The sequence below is a fragment of the Mytilus californianus genome, unplaced genomic scaffold (assembly GCF_021869535.1).
Source record: "Mytilus californianus isolate M0D057914Y unplaced genomic scaffold, xbMytCali1.0.p SCAF_4, whole genome shotgun sequence".
NCBI classification, from domain to species: Eukaryota; Metazoa; Mollusca; class Bivalvia; order Mytilida; family Mytilidae; genus Mytilus; species Mytilus californianus.
In genome coordinates this window covers 40253408-40270911 of record NW_026262690.1, presented here as the reverse complement: position 1 = coordinate 40270911, position 17504 = coordinate 40253408, and the positions used below count along the sequence as shown (strand labels likewise).

The 17504-nt window shown below is 31.6% G+C and overlaps 1 protein-coding gene across 3 annotated transcripts in view; it reads left to right on the top strand.

The window, feature by feature from the left end:
• Positions 1 to 16446, top strand: part of LOC127738029 (prelamin-A/C-like) — a 29722-nt gene extending 13276 nt beyond the window's left edge. The window contains exons 1-8 of one of the 3 annotated variants that reach the window (XM_052249083.1): positions 1294 to 1433; positions 7852 to 8289; positions 9229 to 9318; positions 10866 to 11051; positions 12434 to 12713; positions 13372 to 13497; positions 13964 to 14184; positions 14503 to 16446. In XM_052249083.1, the coding sequence (XP_052105043.1) occupies positions 1390 to 1433; positions 7852 to 8289; positions 9229 to 9318; positions 10866 to 11051; positions 12434 to 12713; positions 13372 to 13497; positions 13964 to 14184; positions 14503 to 14677 (1560 nt within the window). In that variant the 5' untranslated portion in view covers positions 1294 to 1389 and the 3' untranslated portion in view covers positions 14678 to 16446. Of the gene's footprint in view, positions 1 to 1293; positions 1434 to 2421; positions 2577 to 7851; positions 8290 to 9228; positions 9319 to 10865; positions 11052 to 12433; positions 12714 to 13371; positions 13498 to 13963; positions 14185 to 14502 lie in introns of those variants that run through there. The other 2 variants (XM_052249084.1, XM_052249085.1) reach the window with 2 other exon arrangements.
• Positions 16447 to 17504: the final 1058 nt, after the last annotated feature.

Genomic DNA, 17504 nt, shown 5'->3' with positions numbered 1-17504 from the left:
TTTGTGATAGTATTGAATTGTTTTACATAGTTACATAACATTTAAATGTTTTTGTCCCATGCAATTATATTATTATGTTTAACATTTCATATTTATGAAACGCTACACAATTAAACTTTAAAATTTTGAAATGAAATGTGCATTAAGTGTTAAAAAAATTACTGAAGCGCGCAAAGAAAAGATTACCCTTTTCTTTAAAAACTTTTTTTGCACTTCACACAAAATTTTATACATTATTTTTATCGTACGTTACTTGCATAGTCTGTTTTCATTTGATTATAATTTTATTTGTAATTGGCACACATTTTTTGTTCTTTGACATAGCAATTAATTAAAAAAAAAAGCAACGATGCACTGAAATTTTGAGATTATTTTAAATCCATATAGAGGAATGTAAATATGTTGTAAAAATTCATTGGAAAATGTTAAATTAAATTTTTTTTTTAACAAAATAAATATTTCGAGATCTGATTTACGTCACTAATCTTTTAGACCTTGTCAGCGCACTTCAAATATCTTTAACTGTATGTACATGTAAAATAGATATGACGAACGCAGAAGAGAGGCTGACTGCGAAAATTGACAGATGCTAATATGTACCATACTGGAACGAAGACATCCTTCAACTTTTGTATGACGGCGACAAATTTTATATATTATGATAATTATATATCATGCTGCTTTTATCGTGGCTATAATAGACCACCGTCCAGTAAAGTACTATTACAATTCGCTTGAATATAAGGAGATGTGGGGTACTGGTCATCGACAATTATACACCTTTCTATGCAATAAGACAAACAACAAATCATCCCAAAGTTAGAATTATAATAGTATAACAGAAACTATCCAAGATCTTACATCAACACAAAATTCCTTTAAGAAAGGACAGAATAAAAACGATCAAGTTATATATACTGCTTTGTCATCTTTCTCAGATAGAAACGTTAATAGTGTGCAGCAACGAATCGGAGATTACGAATCGGTTTAAATATTTTGATTCTTAGATTTTTTCCAATTCTCTATGGTACATTTTTATCCTTTCTCTGTATCAAATTCTGCAGATTTCTTTTCGTGCATAAGTTGACAAATTCCTCCTCTAAAAACATAAGTTCACGGTCAGGTCAATTAAATCTATCACTATCTCTACAGTAGGCCTTCAAAATATTATGAATTTTATACAATGTAATGTATTGTGATTTACATGAATAATTACAACGAAAAGTTACTTTTAAAAATAGTAACAAGCAGGCTCCTTGGAAACAATTCACTCCGTCGTTATATAAACAAAGAAACAGGATCCGTTGCGTATACAAGTAATATATAAATAAATATGCATTGACAGGTATTTTCACTTTTTAAATTTAAATTAACTACAGAGTAAGTAAAATGTTTCGGTGGAATTCATCATATTGTGAAAACAGGTGTAGAAGGTAAGCATAAATCTACTCGAATCAGTTCAGTTTGTGTGACTTAAACTTTTAAATTATACGCATTGTGGCATTAAAGTAGATTTTAAGGACGCGCAAAAACAGCAACCTAACAACGTAAAAAATAAGAGACATTTAGAGGATAAAATTTATTTTTCAACAAAAGACAAGTGTCAACTAGTATTTATTATTAAGGTATAAGCAAAAGACAAACATGTATTAAGGTCTTCATTTATTATTTCTCATTATTTTTGGAGAATTTTTTTAATCATCATGCCGTAGTGAATAAAAAACTGTCTAAAAAGTAAAATTTAAAAAAGCGGAAAAGCATTGTCAGAACTAAATTTCTTTATCTTGTTATACTCGGAGTACAATTTATAAACTGCTACACATCTCTCCAATCACCTTCTTGATAACCACATGTATATTTTATTGTAAATATATTTTTCGTACGAAAGCCTTCTTTTCTAAAAGTTTCGAGACAAACTTATGCAGCTCACATTTTTAAAATGACTCTAAATTGTATGACATTATATGAAAAAAAAATATACAAATTTACGTTAGCATGATTTTAAAGCATACAAATTGCTATGATATACTTCATTATGGTTTCAAAAATTATGAGTCATGTTTCAGTTCACTTGGACCTTACGTTTTGACACTATATGATAGTTATTTTATATTTTCTCAAATTTCATGACACTTAATTTTGGAAAAATGCTTAAAACTTTTAAATCTATTTTATAGCTTAAATTCACGTGTATCTATGATAACTTTGTTGCTAACAACTTGGGTAGAACAAAGGATCATTTATATAATTTTAAAAAATCACAAAAATATGCGATTTAAACAATCTCTCTTTTTTCCCGTTTAATAACACGTCAGATGAAGTGTAAGATAAACCAAAACAACGGAATCTTTGTTACGGTTAACAAATCTTTCCGTATTTGATTTTAATAAAGCATAGATTTTAAAAAGTGAAAACACAATATTAGCCCTTGGATACATCAGCACCGCCTTAATATATACATAGAAACCAAGTTTACTTTTCACTTATGTTTAAACTGACATGTAATGATTGAATCAAAGTAGATATAATCTAACTTTCAATATGTTTCCGTGGATGTCTGGAGTCCGATATAAAAGGTAGGAATATAAGTCTTACACTAAAGAATACTTACCACGACTTAAAATCCTAGTGAACTTTTCAGTCTTGGTTTAATGTATTGTTACCAACGAAGGTACAGAGGATATTCCTGACATGTGTATTTGAATGATAAGAATGACAGTCCCTCCATAACAAATACATAAATATGATAGTTTGTCATAACAGCAGTTACGGAGTTTCAAAGTTCTCAAAAGAATAACGTTTTTTCATTTTTCCTCTCCATTTCATTTACAAAGTATTAAAAAATGACCATCTTTACCAAAATTAGAATTCAGTGCTAAACTTGTATATTTAGTATCATTATAACATTTATTAACGTTGTGATTTTCTAACTTTGCACTAAATTACCTTTTCATTACCCACACGAAAACACACAAAAAACCCGAAACTTTTAAGAGCTTTTATACAGTTTGTTTTTTTAATTCATTATTTCTTACCTGAATATTTACACTAATTTAGCAACTTATCACCAATTTTGCATTGTATTAAAGCCCTGAGAATCATTATACTACATATTTCATGTAATTCGTTTCATTATCGAAATATAGTCATTAATACCATAAAGACCCGAAACTTGGTAGCATAAACCATAGATAGTATGATAGTATGATATTGATTCCGAGATTGCTCTTACGTATGAGGTCTTTTATAAGACTTGCTGGGGCCGTAGGACAAGTTATTTGCCCCTGTCCATTGAAAATACAGTATTATCAACAATCAATAGTCCGAAATTGTTCTGACGTTTGATGGCCATTTTTATGACTCGCTGGAGCATTCGCGACAACAAATTTTGCATATACAATGAATCGAATACCTTTTAACTTGCAACAGGCCACCGCCGGACCCACCAAGGATCATCTTTAACAATAGTCTTGACCTTCTGTGTTCCCCGTTCATTACTGTATAATTGTATTGATTACCTGTACCAAAGGAAAACAAAGCAAAATTGAATTAAAATGATATTCCATGACAAATAAAACCCAGAATATTACATAAAGCAAGCTTGCTCCTTACCAGCCAGTTGAAGTTAACGCAGTGTTCAAATTGTTTATTGAAGGATATATGTCCATCGGAATCGTTTTCGTCTGTAATTCAAAAACTTTCTGTCATAGGTTGGAAAATAACACCAAACGGTATTATTTGAATCGTAAATTCTGTTATATGTTTATGAAGGACAAGGCTTTTTAACGTAATCAGTCGTATATTTACTGGGAACGAGTTGCTAGCAATTCATTAACAGACAGCACATATATTTCAACCGGCAAAGCACACAGCAACTTACTGTATAATTGAACAACAGTAACGAAAAATAATTAATTCTGTAATTTTCTAAAAGAAACAGAAGCAAGTCTTATTGTGTTGGTTATTCCCTACTTGTGCAAAGTTTATTTTTTGTTTGTTTTACATGCAGTTGTTTTATTTTGAAATTAAGCCATGACTGGTAAGTGTCTTCCTATCAAGATGATTTAAATCATTTAAACTATCGGTACATGTACCTATAATGTTTGCACACAGTCATTTACATATAAATGTTTAAACTATAAGAAACATATTCTCTGAGATAACTTTACACACATTTTGCTTAAATTAAAACTCTGAAAAAGTCTTAAGAATTTAAAAACTCGCACAACTCCTTCTACAACTTAAAATATGCAGTTCAAGGTATAGTTTAAATAGATTTTATTTGCTGAAGGATGAATCGAATAAGACACAAGTCAACTAGACTTATTGAGACTTCAACGTTCAAGAGATTTAATCATGTAAATAATATAAAACATACATTGAATATCATATATACTTTTATATAAGTTACACAGAAAAGCAATTTGCCAAAAGAGAGAGAGAAAAGAAACCCAAAGAAAATGATAAAAAATAAAACTTAACTTAGATAACGTTTATATGTGGTCATTTTGTGTACTATCTACATAATAAAAAATCTTCCTTACCCTCTTATAAACACAACGAAATGTTAAAAGACGTTTTCGTTTTGCTCCTGTTTCGGTACAAGTCTTTTACTATTGGGGCATAAGTTTCTTTGTTCAGTTAGTTACCAATTGTATCTGCATCAAGGGTTGAGGTATCAAGGGAATTACATTGAATAGTTGCTCATACCAATGACTCATTAGTCAATTCGAATCTGCAGAATGCAATTATTGTTTAATTTCAAATTCGAAAGACATGAATACTTTGGATTGTTGGTGGAATTAAGTTACTCAAATATTCTGGTACATTATTGTGCTGATTGTGATAAAACAATTAATCTTTTCGTCTCTCTCTCTCTCTCTCTCTCTCTTTCAGACAAAGTTTCAAACCGAACTTTTCACGTTATAGTAATACCTGCCAAATATTTCCCGTTATTTCGGATATTCCAAATTGATACCAAACAACAATAATTCATTCTTTATCCATAATTTGACACTATAATCATCAGTTCGAAAATATGTAAAACTCAGGACTTTTCTGTGGAGGATTATGCTAGGCAATGGACTAAACGTGAAAAGGAAGACGTTGATACTCTTTCCGAATTGGTTAAGACTTTCAGGTCTTGATACAAATTTGAATCAAAAACTGAATGGGTCTATGAACACTCCTGTTACATCGACCATCAAAGACCAAATGTTGCTTAGCTGCTAAGCACCTGTCCTATCTTCATGACCCCACCCTTAATTATCATTCTGTGGTGAACCCTGTTGTTGTTCCCTCAAATAAAGTTCCAAACAACAGCGTTTTGGTGTGTAAATCACACTACATAAACTGCTTAATAAAGGAATTAAGATTTGACAATTCACTAAGACACTCCACGTATAACCCCACGATAGGAAATCTTAAATAACCAAAGGTGTGTTCTATGTTCCTTTGGAATTTCAATTATAGGTGCAGAACTGTCTCTTCTTTCACTGTATTTGGTTCCTAAGTTACATAAGTGTCCTTACAAACAACGATACATTGCTGGGTCTGCCAAGCGCTATACGAAACCTCTTTCCAAACTATGAACATTAATTTTAACAGCAATCAAAGTAAGGTTTTAGTATTGTGAAACTACTTAATCTAAGGGTGGTGTGAATCAGATGTGGATATTAAAAAATTCCAAAGATCAGCATACACTCTAAGTCTCTTTCATCTTGCAATAGAATTAAAACATTTATTTTTTCTATCCCTTAAACAAGTATTTCCTATTCCAAACTTAAAGACAGATTGAAATAATTGTTCCAATTTTGTTTTCATAAAAATGAATGGCCAACGTAGGTACAAAAATATTGTCTTAGAGAGGGGTCAAATCTATCATATTTTTCAACTTTGATAAATAACTAACTTATTTTTCAATAACAAACAGGAAAAGGCTATTTTTTAAAACTCAAGGATGAATTTATATTTTTCCCTCCCAAATTTTAGTGGAAGCAAACAATTTTTCCACATCTCTTCTGAGTAAAAATGAAATGAGTTTTTTTCAATAATTTTAGAATCAAACATTTTATTTAAAAGAAATCAGTCCATACCCCTTTCCCACAAAAGACGAATGGTTGGTTCATAACACTATTTGGAATTATAATTATATGAAAGTTCAACCTAATAATATTTCACATCAATATAACCACGAATTACCAAGTCATGTATAGCCTACATCAACGACATAGCAATAAAAATGATTATAAATACAATAAAAACACTGATTTCGGCAGGTCGTGACATGAGAATATATGTTTCAGTTTGCTGTCTTGCATTTAACGCTGTGTGTTTTTTTTCCTTTTGGTGTTGTTGTCGTTTGTGTGTGTGTGTGTGTGATCATAAATTGTTATATCATCTTTGTTGAGATGTTATGAATAGGACAGAAATAAGAAAATCACATGGAAACTTCTAAATCCGTCGCCATGCACGATCTGGTTCAAAAATGTTTCGTCGCGTCATAAGAAAATTCAGGCAATAAAAGACACGCTTTTTTTTACCAGTGTACATATTTGCGTATAAACAGTTTTCGACTGCAAATAGACAAAAGACAACCTCACACACAAACAACGAACAGTGTTCGTCGTTGACAGTTTATAAACAGTGCAAATAAAAATCCTCCAAAAAAAAAACATGCTAAGCGTATTAACAATTTTATAACGGATACGTGTGTATATATACAACCATATTTTATTACATTAATACACCAATCTTTATATAATATCATGCAACTAGAGTACATCGACTTAAAAAGTAGTTTGACCCGCTTCCATTCAAAAGTAAGACTAATTTGATTTGTCTAATAAGTCTACTTAGCCCAACATCTCACACACTAGTAAACCGCAAGGGTTGACTGGGGTATAGAAATATAGTCACCTTAGGTTTTCAATAATGGAGTGAAATGTGCAAGTCTGCATGCAAATTTTGTAGAACGTTTTCTTTAATTTTTCATTTGTTGGTTAATTATGTTTCAATTTAGATTTGGTAATAGGAATATATACTCGTCAACAAAGGAAACTATGCAAAGCAATGCATTTTCTGTATATGATAAAATTTGGTTACACGGTACCAAGCTCAAATAATGCTCAATTGTTCTAATGTTTACAGAGTGTTGTTTTCTCATCAAAACCATTGATTTAAAGAAAAAGAAAAAAAAATCAGAAAAATTCATTGATTTAAAAATTCATATTTTCATTGAAATCTAAAAAACCGACATTTGAACATAAAACTAAAATATAAACATGTTTTGATTATAATTTTGAAATCCTTCACTAAATCCTCATTTTCCAAATAGGGCGCCGATATTTATCAGAATTTTCTGCAATGTACTAGCTCATCTCCGTGAGGGTTTCTCACTGTTTTGTCTGATTTTCGGAATCATGCATTTGCTTTTCAAAAGAATGTTTTAATTCGAAATAATTAACAGCTGAATTTAATGATAAATTCGACTTCAAACAAAAAAAAACCAATGTGTTGACTACTGTTTGTTGACTTGTATACTCACTCACTTTAACATCCACACTAACTGTGAATCAAATATTCACTTTGATCTTTTAATGATTCTGAACGAGATGAGATCTAGAAATCAGTTTGATAATTCTTTTTTCATTGAATCTCGATAAAAAAAAACACGTGGCCGATAAAACAGAAGTAACTTTTTTTTAAAATTATACATGTTTTTAATCAAATCCTAAACTTTGATTCAATTAAGATTTAGATTAGAGCTGATATTGAAAACCAATATTTATATGAATTGATGAAACACTCTCACTTGAATTAGGATATGAAACCGAATTGTTTTCTTTTTAGTGGTAACAGCGGTTATGGAAATACACCACACAGCCGAGGCAACTATATGTTCAACTCCAGTGAAACTAAAGGAAATATCAACGCCTTTTCAAATCCCAAGACCGTCGCATTTCAGTCGTTTTCGAGATCATCGTCAGCAGAACCAAAGGCATGGCAAAATGGTGGAGGAATGACTTCAAGTAGCAGTTACACTTACACTGGAAAAGAAACTGGAAATACGTATAACCAGAAAAGTTTTACATCTACAGTTCGTTTAGAGGATAAAGAGGAACTACAGAGGTTGAATGACAGGTTGTCACAGTATATAATTAAAGTAAGACAGCTTTGGGAACAACGAGGACAAATTGACTCCGTCGCTTTCATTAAGTCAACAAAAATCCTGGAAGAAGAGGTTTTAAAGCTTAAAGGATTATATGAACACGAACTTGAAAAAATAAGGTACAACGTTATGTTTAATTAAGTACCATTGACACTAAAAAATAAGGTACAACGTTATGCTTTAGTTCCCTTGTCACTAAAAAAAAGGTCATATTATATTATCGAAGATTTTATTTGAAAAATAATTGTATATATAACGTTTTTTTTAATTGCAAATATTTTTCATACAGTTGCCCTCTTAAGTTATAGAGAGCCATTGGAGCCAAAAACCGGTATTTTGGGTAAAAGCCGTAATATTACGGCCCCTAATGGTAAGGGTTAACATTGCATGGACTCGATAATATATATCAGCAGTTCGTGTGTTCAGTGTTGACATTTTTTTTTCCTTTTAATAACTTAATAAGCCATGTATATGCGTAACCGATATCCAGCCAAGGAGTTAAATTGAAGTTCACATGAATAAGGATTCACAATGATTTACAAGTCAATAATACATCAGCGATGTTTTTGAGCTTATTTTGACCAATTTGGGCCAAACTAACTAACAAAACGAATCGTGTTTAAAAATTTTGTCTAAATCGTAGCTAATGCCCCATTAATAATGTTGAGTTGTTTAAATCCAAATAGTTGTCTCTGATTTTTCAAGGAAATCAAATATAGTTTAAACACGAACCGCGAAGGAGACCCCAAAATGAACTGTCGCATAAAAAAGAAATATTCACATTACCTTTTGTTCAAATTGGTAGCGGAGTAACAGGAGACTTTATTTGTACAAGTGTGTACCTGTTATTTGTACAATAGTTGGTTGATTGCAAGATAAAAGAAAATACCAATCACTCAAAAATGATGTTGGTTGTTTATGAAAAACACAGTCATGTATTTGTAAACCAACTTTTTTACCATAATAAGTAAATTGTGCAACTGTGTTCTTAAAAGCTTCATACGTTGAAGAAATAACCATAATGAAAAAAAAATAAACTAATTTATTTTCATATGAAGAAAGCAACTACAAGACAATGCACGTGATAAAAACAACTTCCAACAACAATGTGGGATCTACATGCAAACTATTGAAGATCTGAAAAAGAGGTACGTCTGCTAAATGCAATGCTTAAAAAAACTTTGTATAGGACTTTGCAAAATATTCAAAATTGTATCGAATCTTTTACCTAGTAATGGATTTCTGATGAAAGTCGAATAATGATTTTCAATGAGAGAAATAAGACATGAATGAAAACCAAACAAGTAAAATAAAGAAATGAAATTGATCAACTACATATTGCATTATACATACACCATCTGAATTTTGATTGTAATTAAATATTTGACACATAATAGGTTTCTGACACAGAATAACTGTAGTCAAACGGAACTTAGAATTGGTTATATGATTTGAATTTATATTCATTTGTTTGCTTTTGTGCAATACACTATGCTGTTGCGTATTGACCCCTCCCCCAACACACTTTTTTTTGCAAAAAAATAATATTTGAAGAATTTTTCTTTTTAATTTCTGAAATGAGAAAAAATTGACCCCTCACAATTTCTTTTTTATCCTCCCCCTCGAAATTTTTTTTCACCTCCCCCCTTTTTCCCCCCCAAAAAAAATCTTTCCCTCAAGATATGGTCATAATCTCAATTCAAATTTCCAATGGAGTTTGCAACCATAATTTCCCATTTAAATACATCATAAAGTCTTAAAATAGAAAATGACATACATAGTTATGGCTAAAATTAATATTCCTTAATAGTAACTTCTAAAAATAAATTGACAGCTAATCATCTCAAGACAATACAACATTTCTTTATACATAATTTAAAAGCAGTGTAAGGGAGGTAATCAAAACGTTGTGTTTGGATTACCTCCCTTACACTGCTTTTTAATTGTCTTAAGTAATTGTCCATTAATCAGGAAACTTTTGTTTTTCCCCCTTTTTTGCCCTAATTCCTAAACGGTTCGATCCATACCATCCCCCCCCCCCCCCCAAAGCAAATCCTAACCATCCTTTTGTGGTATGGAAACTTGTGGTATAATTTCAGAGAGATCCATACACCGTTCCACAAGTTATTGTCTTGAAACTAGAAAAATGCTTATTTGGGCACCTTTTTGGCCCCTTATTCCTAAACTGTTAGGACCATAACCCCCAAAATCAATCCCAACCTTCCTTTTGTGGTTATAAACCTTGTTTTTAATTTTCATAGATTTCTATTTAATTAGACTAAAGTTATTGTCCGGAAACCAACTGTCTTCAGACGACGCTGACGACGAAGACGACGACGTGATACCAATATACGACCGCAAAATTTTTTGCGGTCGTATACAAACTATCATATGTCGGTGTATGTTATGGTTAAACTATTAGATTTCCGTATATGTAGTGGGTTCTTAAACGTTTAGAGAGCGCAGTACTATATAAATGATGCATCTGATTTGCTAATCCAATTGTACAATGTATATAACCTATTGCCAGTGTAATCCATTAGTAAATTATCTTTCTGAGACAAGACAACACAACACAACACAAAATATATGAATGTGTCTGTATTTACTGTGTGTTCAATGTTTTTGTCTGCTCAGATGCTGTTCAAGTTTTATTTTTGAGGTATTGAATACTAAAATTAATCTGCTTTTACAGCTTGTCGTTGGAATCTGAAAAAAATCGAGGTCTAATTGAAAGGATCAATGGATATGAACAGGAAATAAGTTACTTAAAACAAGAACTTACTAAGATAAAGTCAGCACCTAGAGCTGTTGACGAAAGTCCAATGCTGAGAAAGCAAGTAGGAGATCTTTCTAGGGATAGAGAAGACTTCATGGGAAGGTAATAGTCCTAAGAAAAAATATTGTCTTAATATCATCAAAACTTGGCAAAAGGGAACCGTTCAGGAAATGAATTTTGAATAGTTTTGTGATATAACACGGACGAATATATTATAATTACTCGAGATAATAGGGTAGAAAAATGTGTCCTCAAATCCTATACTTACAATTAATCTCGGTGATCATATATGTTCACTATATGTCCCCAGCTGCCAACTACAAATTATTTGATATTGATACTTAGTAAATTTTCAACTGAAGAGTGTAAAAGTTATGAAATTCTTGAGGTATCCTCCCAATACAAATAGTTAATATGCTGTTTTTGTCATCTTTTTTATGGTATATTTTGTTTATTGCTCTTCAACTTTTAAAACTTTCGTTATTCCTATACCGGTATTTGTTTGGAGCGCCAAATATAAAATATCAATGAGCATACGGTGCTTTATATAAAATTCGGCATCATGTAACTATGTATCACTATCACTGCCGTAATGTCACTACTGGTGGACTGTAAGTCTCTGAGGGTATCACAAGCCCGGTAGCTCTCCGAGGGTATCACAAGCCCGATAGCTCTCTGAAGGTATCACAAGCCCGGTAGCCATAGCATTTCTACTGACCTATTATAACTGTCATATTGAAACTTGAAAATAATTCAATCAACTGAAAAATGTGAAATGTAATATTCTATAGTAATCCTCCCGATGCAAAGTGTGTCTTTACTTTGTGTGTTATTGTGGGTTTAATGATTCTACTTTTGGTACATTTGATTTCCTATATTTGATTTCAAGTACCACTTATATTGATTCGAAAAAGGTGCATCAAATCAAAATCGGTTTCATATATGTTTTCAATCTAATTAAAATATAGTTATCTAATTTCGTTATACTATGTACGAGCACGCGAGTTGATATTGATCAAAATTTTAATCAGATTGATATTTTTTTAATAAGAAATATGTGGGTGTATCAGTGAAACATAAACCCAATGACACCAAAAGGAAATTTTTAGAATGGCAATGGAAAAAATATATTTAGTAAATTAATGTTGGTATTTGCTGAACCATATGTTAATGGTTTATTGCACACCTGGGAGTAAATAGACCACAACCACCGAAATTGAACCGGCGTTACTTCAGATGCTACGTTTGTCAGAGCTTGTATAAATCATCCTTCACCAGAAAAACCAGAGGTTTAAGGCAAGCGAAGTTTAAGTAAGGTTGCCATTCTTATCCAGAAAATCGCATGCTTCAACCAAAAACGTCGGAATTAAGCAAGACTTTTATTGTTTTGTTTTTATTGACTTAATATTTTTTAGGGAAAACCGATATATAGCATAAGCCATACATTTCATATGAACAAGCTTAATATAAATAAACCATTTCAGATGGGAAAAAGAAGTACACTTTAGAAAGGGTATTGAAGAAGCATTTGCTGCATATAAAAAGAAAGCAGAATTTGACATTAATGTATTAAACCAGCAGCTGGCTGACATGACACAACGGTTCGAGGCAACAAAGTCTACTATAATGACTATGGAGACCCGTATTAGAGAGTCTGGCAAATCTGAAACAAATATCCAGGATCTGCTAAAACAAGTGCGCTTAGCTGCAGAAGAGGAACTTAGAAAATACCAATCAGATGCTGAATTAAAATATAGCAAAAGTGTAAATATAACTATCATATTATACAAAGGTTTAAATAGCAAACAAATGATGAATTTGGCAAGGGCTACACACATGAATATTTCAGGTGTAATATTATGCAGCAACGAGTAGCAGATAAATGCAGCAGTATTATTGTTTAATTAAGTTAGAGACGCAGTCGAACCAATTTTATTTGTTAAAAGTGTACCAGAAATCCTTCATTAACGATTTTTTCAACTAAAATCTAAGATAAAAATAGAAAAATGTCAATCTTTAGATGATAAATACAAATTATTGAGTATACATGTGACAGTTAATTCGGTAAAAGGAATAAAGCGTTACTTAAAGGGTGCAACAGGGTTGCATGTGTATATATTTTAAAGAAAACAATGACAACATAAAAGTCAAATAGGAGAGTTCAAGGAATTAAATGGCTTAAAATATCTTGAATAACAGATAGGTTTTTAAATTAGAGAATGATTTTCAAGAGACAATATGATACTTCTCGATTTCATTAAGAATATTGACGTATTGAGATTTTAAGAAAACTGACATATTGAGAGTAAGATACTGACATATTGAGAGTAAACAACCAATTCTTATAGAAATTTGTTTTGATGATTTTACATTTCTTTAATGTGTACAAGTCAAAGTTCTTCATTCCAACATTCTATTTTAGATTTCCGCATTGCAAACACAATTACAAGGTGATGCTGGTGTAATAGGAAAGTTGGAGCAGGAGAAAACACAAATCATGGGCAGTTTCGGCGATTTGAAAACAAGAATCGCAGCATTGGAGGCACAAGTGAGTTAATGATTGATAACTACATTAATGAAATGCAATCACTGATTTGTTTTATTCGATTGTCTCAGTGATCGTAACTGTTTTCTATAAATTCAACACTGTATGATAAGAGGGGGAGGCGGGACCTCCCTCTTCCCCTCAGGTACAAAATCTATAGTGTACTGGAAAGGTCTTGTCATGGGAAATTAGAATGTATATAGTGGAAATCTGAACATCGAACAGTTATTTAAACAATTTTTGAAGAAAAGGCTGGGACATTACCACTTAGTACAAAACTTAATTTACACTACACTGGAAAGGTCTATCACTAGAATGTAAAAGGACAGAATCTATAACGCGGTACTTCTTTTCTATTTGTTTTAAGCCATTTTAATTTAAACACTATTGACATGCAAAAACCATTTAAAAATGATGTAAATATTGTAATGATAATATAACAACCATGATAAAAAAAATGTGATTCTAGATTGGCGCCATGGGCCAGGAGAAACGATCATTGGAGGCTTTAATAGCACAAGAAAGGTCTATGGCTGCTGCACAGCTTCATGAGATGGAAAGAAGATTCAAAGAAATGCAGAGCGCTCTGTTTGTTAAGTTAGAAGAGCTGCATGTTTCTAAGGAATCTTATATACCACTTAAAGCAGAAATTGAAGCCATGAAAATATTGCTTGCTGAGGAAGAGAAAAGGTAATGTTCATATATTGGGTAATATTCATTTATAGAAAGTAATGCAAAGAAAATTATATACCACTTAAAGCAAAAATTGAAGCCACGAAAATGTTGCCTTCTGGGGAAGAGAAAAGTTAGATTAACACAGAAATGATAAACCATTCACATGTATCTTCATTTCTTATTTTTTTAAATTTTTGATCAGTTACCTATAGATTCTAACATCTGAGTCATTTTGTCTCTGGTGGATGGTAGTTTCATTGGCCATCATGCCAGATGTCCTTATTTTTGTTAATCATCGTGCATAATATGTAGTCTTCATATTTGTTTTTGTAGATTGAGTACACCAATTAAGTACACAACAACGGTCAAACAAACCATCCATCAGACTGATTCCTCATTTACAAATAAAAGTTGCTTTGAGAATGGTGGTGGATGGACTAAAAAGAGTAGAGGAAATGTTTATGCACCCGGGGGAACATGTACTCGCCGCACTTATTATTCCAAATAAACTGTAACAGTCAAAAACCAAAAAATGCTTACTAGATATGGACTTATATATACAAATGTATTTCAGCTTGTTTTAAAGTTTTGCTTTGTAGTAATTGTATTGTACCATCAGTAGAAAGATTATCGGTGGTTTATTATGTATAACAATTATAACAACTATTTATTTATTTATTTCAACATTTAGAAATCTTACAGTGCAAATTGGTTTTGTTTTTCTTTTATTTTAGACTTTTTTCTTTTCTTTTGTAATTATTAAAAAAGTGCCTTAAGGTAGTATGGGCGTCTTTCGCCATCATGGATTGTAAAATAGCAAAACACAAAAGTTCTAAATTTTCAATCAAGTCAGAAAAAATTCATGGAGGAATGCAACTTAAACTAATGTGAATTTTCATCTAAATGAACAATATTTAACTTGTAATAACTAATATTTTTACAAACGTAATTTATTTTATCTTGATTTTCATTTTTTTTTTAAATTAGCGTATTAAAGTGATGTAACTATGAAATAATACAGGAATCTACATGAAATTTTTCTATTTTATGTTATAGCAGGAAAAATACAAACGGTGACCCTATCTTTTCTTTGATATTCTCAAAGCATTTTCTAAGAGCGATTTTTTTCTTATTTCATTTCAATTCTATTCGCATTATGATGTTTTTTCCTCTATAATCCATACAAAATGTGTCATTTTTTCACATAAAAAAAAGCTAGGTGACCCATCATTTTTTATTATATTTATGAACATATCACAATAAAAACTACATTTTGCCTTTAATGTGTTTTCTGCTTTTATCATTTTTAGCAGCTTTTCCATTCACTTGCCGTCCGTCGTCCGTCGTCGTCCGTCATCGTCGTTTACTTTTACAAAAATCTTCTACTCTGAAACTACTGGGCCAAATTAAATCAAACTTGGCCACAATCATCATTAGGGTATACTGAGTAAAAATGTTCATCAGGTTAAGATCTATCTACCCTGAAATTTTCCGACGAATCAGACAACCCGTTGTTGGGTTGCTGTCCCTGAATTGGTAATTTTAAGGATATTTTGCAGTTTTTGGTTATTATCTTAAATATTATTATAGATAGGGATAAACTGTAAACAGCAATAATGTTCAGCAAATTACGATCTACAAATAAGACAATGTGACCAAAATTGTCATTGGATCCCTTAAGGAGTTATTGTCCTTTATAGTAAATTTTTAACATTTTTTCTTAAATTTTTGTAATCCGTAGTAACAGATAGAAAACTCAGGGTTAGAATTCATAGAACACACAATGTGCAGTGGCAAATATTTCATGCCAGTATATTTTAAACACAGAGAGGGTACCCTCGGCACCCTTTGCCAAAACAAAAATCTTCTTTTTCTCTTATGTATCTTTGGACTTTATGTTTGGAATTGTATTTTCACTTTTTATATTCGGTATTTATTCTAATGTAAGTCCAACATGGTAAAAATCACGTGATGCAGGAATATATTATCTTGGAGTTGGGCTATTTCTTTCTCTTTTAGGCGGGGACTCCATGCAGACAACATGCATGTGTATAACGGCACCGTAGATTTTCTTTTTAAATAAAGAGAGTTGCCGGTCCTGTACATGAATAGATCGGTTCGAAAGCAAGATTTTAACTTTAATTAGATTGGAAAACCTCATTCAAGAGGTAGCAAAAAAAAGGGGGGAATATTTTTATCTTGTGAACTCTATATTTGAAAGGTAACTGGTTTATTTTTTTTATTTAATTAAAAAAAAAAAAAAAAAAAAAAAAAAAACGTTAGACAAATTGTGAATGGTCTTTCTTCCTTTCTCTCATGCCAAGAAATTGCCTCCGTTGAAAGTTTGCAAACATCCCATAGAGTAAATTACACGGATGATTAATATTGACCATTTGGCACATGGCCGTGTTCTAAGCGACACGTACATGCATGTCATAAATTAATTTGTTGAAGGAAATCATACTTTATCTACTAATCGGTGCCGTAGGAGGTCCACCGGAGTTTTGAGCGAGGATTTGTTGGCGTGTCTACAAAAATCTTTTCCACTTAATCTACTGGGCCAAATAGAATTAAACTTAGACACAATTTTAAATAGGGTCTCTTGGTCGAAAAATGTATCCGATGACCCTGCCATCCAACCAAAATGGCCACCATGGCTAAAAATAGAACATAGGGGTTAACATAGGAATCTATGTACAATATTAATATGATGACCTGCTTTTAATTTAACTACTGGGCCAAATTAAACCAAACTTGGCCTCAATCATTATTAGGGTATCTAATACTATTTATTATGATTTTAATCTTATTTTACATGATTACCAATTCCACAGTAGATACGTGTGAGCAACACAGGCTCTTGAGAGCCTCTAGTTCGTTTATACTCCCATATACCACCTCAAAATGTTTTGTTTTATATTGATCAAATGAAACGTTGTGTATACGCAAATGAGACCTTGAATCAACGAAACATAAACAGCTGCATGTATCCTCTTCTGGTCGATCATAATTTTTGCGTTGTTTCAAGAAGTGCTACCGTAATAATGTAATACAACTATACTTGATTTTACTGGACAATTTTAGGGTATAAGTAAATTTCTGATAAATAACAAACTGAATATATACATGGATTAAAATATTCATTGGATCTGCATTAGAAAATTTCAAGTCATTTACAGCTTTCTTTCGATAAAAAATTAGCAAACATCTTGCATTGCCAAAAACATAGAAATAAAAAAGAATCAACTACCATTGTGTAAATATGGACAACATTCGGCATTGTTTTGGAACTCTGTCTCGTCAAACTCAGCCCGACACTGTATTTAAAATAACAA